Source organism: Peromyscus leucopus, chromosome X (assembly GCF_004664715.2).
Source record: "Peromyscus leucopus breed LL Stock chromosome X, UCI_PerLeu_2.1, whole genome shotgun sequence".
In the NCBI taxonomy this organism is placed as follows: Eukaryota; Metazoa; Chordata; class Mammalia; order Rodentia; family Cricetidae; genus Peromyscus; species Peromyscus leucopus.
Window position 1 is genome coordinate 36,255,262 of NC_051083.1, and position 6,681 is coordinate 36,261,942.

A 6,681-nucleotide genomic window follows, 5' to 3' on the forward strand; every position below is an offset into this window, starting at 1 on the left:
TAATATAAAAAATTGAAGTAATTTGGGGACTGGTGTGTTGGTACATGCTTGTAATCCTAACACTTAGGAGGCTGAGACAAGAATATCACCAGCCCGTGCAGCAAGACCCAGTCTCAAGATTGAAAAAAAATAATAATGTGGGGTCTGGCATCATAGTTCAGTAATAGAGCATTGCCTAGTGTGCACAAGATCCTAAGATTGCTGGCAGCTTTTTCCTTTTTTTCTTAGGCCTGCATTTCTTTCTGTTTGTTTTATCATTAAATCCATTGTAGATTTGTTAGTTTGCCTTTATTTTTCTATTCAAAGTTTTTGAACTTCCAAGTAATATTAACTTATTTATTTCAAAGAATAGAGCTATAAAAAAAGAATGTTTGAGACTTCAAATAGAGAAGCCTACCATAATCTCACCTCCTAGTCCAGTGTTTTCTGACTTCTCAAAAGATGACTTCCACTTGCACTTCATAGCTAGCTCTTTAACTCATCTTTACCCAGGTATCTGATTTCTCTTTCTGGAGCTCTGGCTATTGTTAATGCAGTGCCCTGCTTTGCCTTGGATGGTCAATGGATTCTAAACTCTTTCCTGGATGCTACCCTTACCTCGGTGATTGGAGACAACGACGTCAAAGATCTGATCGGATTTTTCATCTTGCTTGGCGGCAGTGTACTGTTGGCTGCCAATGTGACACTGGGACTCTGGATGGTGACAGCACGGTAATATTTGCTCTCCTCCAACAGGATGTATGAAGTACAGCTGCATGGCAACATCTGTTGCCACTGAAATTCTTACTAGGTATGAAGTGTAAAGTGTTTCCTTAAAACGTCTGGGCCAACATCTTTGAGCTCCTCCTATATCTAGAGAATCCAAACTCTGTAGTAGAAAAGGAGTGGAAGAAATGAAAAGCATAAGTTCTGACTACGTTCTAGGTTTAAAGATTGAACGTGCAAACTTGGAATGTTTGTGGAACAATCTGTAAACATGTGAAAATTCATTGTTGTAATAATATTTTGTGTGACTATATAGCATTTTGGAATAGTAAAAGGGAAAGCAGAATCTGGTGGTAAAATTGTGTGTGTGTGTGTGTGTGTGTGTGTGTGTGTGTGTGTGTGTGTGTTTGTGTTTTACTAGAGTTTGAAGCCAGGGCCTCACTTATTCTACTTAATGCTAAGCAAGTTTTCTCCCACTAAGATATATCCCCCACCCCAGGAAAAAAATTATTGAAAAGTGCCATTAAGGTGATGTGGTGGTGCACACCTATAATCCCAACACTTGCCTCTATGTGTTTGGGAGGCTACACAAAAGGATCATAAATTCAAGGTCTTCCATCTTTAGCTACATAGTAGGTTCCGGAACAGCACTGGCTATATAGCAAGACTCTGTCTCAAACACACATGCACACAAAACAAACAAAAAACAGATGGGGACACACACACACACACACACACACACACTCATCATTAAAGATTTAGGGAGACTTGATTTTGGTTAAATGGAAGATTAAGCAAGTGTTCTTGGTTTTATAATGCTTGTCTTTACCTTGTTTGAAAAGTATTTTAAAGTTTAATGGTGTATTATTGTATACTCTGAATACCGAGGTCTGAATTACAATTAAACCAGTGAAATTCTAGGAAAGTATCTGCTAACATAAAAGCAAAAACTCTGTGCAAGTGATGCCAAGTAAATGGATAAAGTTGAAAGTAGAAAAGGCCTGTGATGTGATAAGACAGTTTTGTTGCACAAGTATCGTCTTTTTCACAGTGTATCTTCACACCCTCATAATACACTAGCCTTGTTCTATAGAGTATGCTGCGGGGAGGATCTCCCACAGCAGCATGTGAGCTCAGGCAGTTAGGTGGATTTGAGATCTAAACTGAGTCCTCTAACAGATCACAACAGAGCAGACACTGCAGCAAATCTAGTCACCACTTTCTAGAGTTTTGCAGCTTGGAACTCTTCCAGGGTAGATCTTTTCCTTTATGCTGCAACAGCATTCAACCCTGAGCCATACTCTGTCCTCACCAGCATCTACTATGTTTTTCTCTGTTGGGGGATTAAACACCTACTCTTTGTTTTCCGTCTCCCCCTAAGCTACCTCTGTGAGTACACAAAGACAAGATAGTGAGAATGGCTGCCCAAATGTGGATTTCCCAGTCTCGGAACAGACTCTTGAGCCCTAAAGAACCGCAGGTGGTCTTGTGGGTAACCATGGAACCCTGGGAAATTCAGAAAAGTAGCTGGTCGGTGAAGCTGTTAGTCTTAGGGATATATGCACATACTGTTTCTTTCATGAAAAATATACATTTGATGAAACACACATTATAAGTGACAAAAGACAATGATTCATTCATTAATAGCCAGCTATATACCTCCTTCCTGAAGTAAGGTACTTCATGAGGTTACCTTTTTCAGAACATTAGTCATCTTAAGCACCTAAAACTTTTAAATCAATTTTTAGAAATTTTTAGACTTTATTACAAATTTGCCTTCATTCTTTAATAGGAATCATCCACCAAATATCATTTTGAGATTTTATGAATGATAGGCCATTAGTTGCTAACAGTACTAAAAGCATACAAATTTAGTAATTTTTACTTATCCCAGAAAATATGGCATTTGCTGTCTTCTGTGGTCACTCAGGACCAAAATGTATTTGCATACAAAAAATGCACAGACCTTTTTAGGTAAAGCTTAGAGAATGCCGTGAATACTCACATAATTAACTTGATCGCATGCATCAAGCAGTTTACTAATGAAAATGTATGTGTGTAAATCATTTTTGTCAATACTGAGGAAAACAATTGTTGTTTGGTGTGGTACTTTTGAACCCAGCATAGCCTCACATGCTAGGAAGCACTCTACCACTGAACTACCCCATAGGCCTTGAAAATACTTTAATAAGAGGAAATTTTGTCCACTAACTTCATTTTCTGGGTGAAAGCAGCAGCAACAACAAAAGAAAACCTCATTTCATATTAGCTGCTGAACACCTCTGTCAGCTAATCTGTAGGGTTAGGGTGTGGGACCTTCTCTCCTCCTGGAAGTACAGCAGATTTGTATACAAATGGCTTCATTGATTAAGAAAGGAGATGTTACATATTTTCTCTTCAGCTTCACTGTGGGTCTTCTACTGTGAGGACTGTGTCATTCATACTCAGCTTTGTCTCCCTGCACAGTGCATGAGATATCATAAGTGCTTAATGTGCTTGAATGGACGGTGATTAGTGTTTATTTATGGATAGAAAAGCATGCTTCTATTTAAGTAAGCTGTAAAAAGGATTGTTGAATATTTACTGTATATATATGTTAACATAAAAAAAAACTTGGAAGGTCTTTATGTCACTGGTGTATTATGATCTTTATGGAAAAATCCATTTTGGTTTCTGTAGAGCAATTAGAAAAATGAATTATATTGCAAAAATGATTTATTTTGGTGATTTGAAGAAGTATCTTTGTGTTGTCACTTTGTTCAACAGTAAGACTTTATTCTCAGTGTTCCTATTCTGCATTGTTTACATTTTAAGGTTTTTATTTTAATCATCTGTAATTGTAAAGAATGTATATATTATTTTCAGCATCTCAGTTTGAAGAAACATACAGTTAAACTTGACTTTTTGATAATCACTTCTAGGTCATTGTGCTAACAGCAAATTGTAAACATATGCTTCATAGTGATGTGACTGTCTGTCATCATTGTGTTCTTGGTATTTATTGAGCATCCACATACTAGTGGCACACAGATATTTTTTCAATAACTCTTTTGAGTGAGCTGTAATTAATTTTTAGGCCTTAACTTGATGGTGTAATAATTGTCAGAATTTGATGTTTAACAATAAAAGAACACATGTAAACCAGCATTTTATGGTTATCTGTGTCTTGTTATTTTTTTTATACTTGATCTTAGCCAAAAAGGCCAAGAAGCAATTGACTTTTTTAGTGTACATTTTTTTCTATAGAAATGTCCCCCTTACATCAAGTAAGATCTTAGTTGTTCTTAAATTCTTAATTCTAAAATTGGCCTTCCATTTCCATTTATATAATTTGTATATGACAGTTACTACAGGCCTCAGAAAAAAATCTTTTAGGTAAGGTGCCCATGTTTATCATTTTGGAAGTGTTTGCTTAAAGAGGACAGCCACATTTCATTAGTGGTGTGTGTGTGTGTGTGTCTGTCTGTCTGTCTGATATGTGTTAGTATTATTATATTAATATTATTATAAAAGTATGCATGTGGAGGGAGGCCTCATGTCCATGTAGAGACCAGAGGGGGATATTGGATGTTCTTTTGTATGACTCTTCACTTTATTCCCTGGAGATAAAGTCTCTCACTAAATATGAAGTTAGGCTTACAGCCAGCAAACCCCAGAGATCCTCCTGTCTGCACTCCCAACAGCATTTGAGTTACAGCTGTGCATGGACACACCCAACTTTTAGCATGGGAGCCAGGGTCTGAAGTCAGACAGATCCTTAAGCTTGCAGAGAAGGCCCTCTAACCTACAGAGCCATCTCTCCTGCCCATTGTTAGTGTTTGGCAGAATTCTCCAAGTTTCTATGTGCTTTTAGGAATTCTTGAAAGAAAGTATTTGGTGCTTTGCTAGTGGTGGCATCCACCTGCAATCTCAGGACTTGGAAAGTGGAGACAGGAGAATCAGGAATTAGTTTGAGCCACCTGAGAACCCATCTGAAAAAAGAAGGGTGGAGAAGAAAGCAAAGAAAGAAAGAAACACATTTCAACTAAAGTATGTAGTAATAGTCAGCTTACTGTTTTTCATCATTCCGGATTCATTTTATTTGTGGGGATAGGGGGCCTGGGGATCCAACCCTAGGCCATTAGGCATATTTAAGCTCCAGTTTTCACCCACATAGACTTACATTTTTTACAAAGGGCTTACAGCTTGGCCTGGAACTCACAGAGATCTGCCTGCCTCAGCCTACTATGTGCTGGGATTAAAGATGTATAGCAGCATGTCCAGCAAGTCTATTATCTTTTCTAGGTCCCTAACTTTCAGACCTTATTCATAGCATTCCTTCCTTACCTTTCAACCACTTTGTTTAATAAATTTGATGGATTTTAATATTTCTTTTTAGGTTTCATGTATCACCAGGCAACTACAATGCAGGTAGCACTGTGCAATTTACAGAATGTGCACTTCTCCAGTACAGGTCACCTCTTTTCCGTTATGGAAATACCTAGCAAAAAGGTTAGTAATCAGGAGTTTGTCTGGAAATTTTAGAATTGGAAGAAAATAGAATAATGCAATTTGGAGGACAAATTACATTGCTTTTGTAATTGGGAAAATATTTTCATATTGAAAAGAGAAATACAAGTTCATTATAGAAAGAAGGTTAATGAAGTAGTGATTTATTGAAAAATGATATGCAAACTAGTAAGCTATACTTTCAAGTTGACAGTGTATTAAGTATTTTCCCATGTTATTAATATTCTAATGCTATTTCAATGGTTATATAATAGTTCAGTATTAAATATGACAAAAAACAGTACTTATTTATAATTTTGTACTTATATAAGTATCTTAGTTTGGATTATTATTGCTGTGATGAAACACCATGACCAAAAAGCAAGTTGGGCAGGAAAGGGTTTATTTGGCTTACACTTAAATATCACTGTTCATCATTGAAGGAAGACAGGACAGGAACTCAAGCAGGGCAGGAACCTGGAGGCAGGAATTGATGCAGGAAGGGTGCTGATTACTGGTTTGCTCTTCATGGTTTTCTCAGCCTGCTTTTTTATATAACCCAGGACCGCCATTCCAGGGATGGCACCTCCTATAATGGGTTGGGCCCTACCCCATCAGTCATGAATTAAGAAACTGCCTTACAGATTTGCCTACAGCCCTATCTTATGGAGGCTTTTGCTTAAACGAGGTTCCATCTTCTCAGATGAACCTACCCTTTGTCAAGTTGACATAAAGTTAGCCATCACAATACATAAAGGCACTAGGAATATATTTGAAATAGTTGTTTCTATAAATGATTATATAAAATTTAGAAACAGGAAAATTCTAGATGAAACATTGGATGTCTTGAAATCTGAGTAGAGTTTTATGTATACACATTGTTTTGTTGAATTTTTCTGTTAGATATACAAAATGACATCTTTCATTAATTTGCAGTTTTGATTAGAAAAAATCATTTTAAAATTGCTTATCTGTCACTGTATTTTGTTTAACCATATCCTTTTCTCATTTTCATTTTTTAAGTGTATGTGTGTAGTATATACACATTCATTCAATTAAGTATTTGGGGGCTCATGTGTTCAAGTGTATATATACATGTGTGCTCATGTGTGTGATGGCCTGGGACTGATGTCAGGAGTCAACCTTGATTTCCCTCCACCTTATTAATTGAGGCAAAGTCTATCAGTTGAACTCAGAGCTTGCCAATAGCTAGCCAGCTTCTAAGAGGATCCCCTGTCTCCACCTTGCAAGAGCTGGTGCCAGGCCCACCCAGTGGGGATCATACCTCCATCCATATGCCTCATGCTTGTCTAATAAGTGCTTTAGGCACTGAGCAGTCTCGCCCGGCCCCTTTCCTATTTTTCATGGGAAGAATTATCTTACTGCTTTTCCTCCATTTCATTCAAGTATAGTGCTTAGCTTTACATTTTTTATTTTACTGTCTGTCACTTTCTGCCTTTAGGAATCTCTTCAGAAAGCCCTTTCTTG

The 6,681-nt window shown here is 37.2% G+C and overlaps 1 protein-coding gene across 2 annotated transcripts in view; it reads left to right on the plus strand.

Annotated features, from left to right (window-relative positions):
- Positions 1-894, plus strand: part of Mbtps2 (membrane bound transcription factor peptidase, site 2) — a 43,382-nt gene extending 42,488 nt beyond the window's left edge. For both annotated transcript variants that reach the window (XM_028873213.2, XM_037199434.1), the window contains one exon: positions 493-894. In XM_028873213.2, the coding sequence (XP_028729046.1) occupies positions 493-715 (223 nt within the window). In that variant the 3' untranslated portion in view covers positions 716-894. The remainder of the gene's footprint in view (positions 1-492) is intronic.
- Positions 895-6,681: the final 5,787 nt, after the last annotated feature.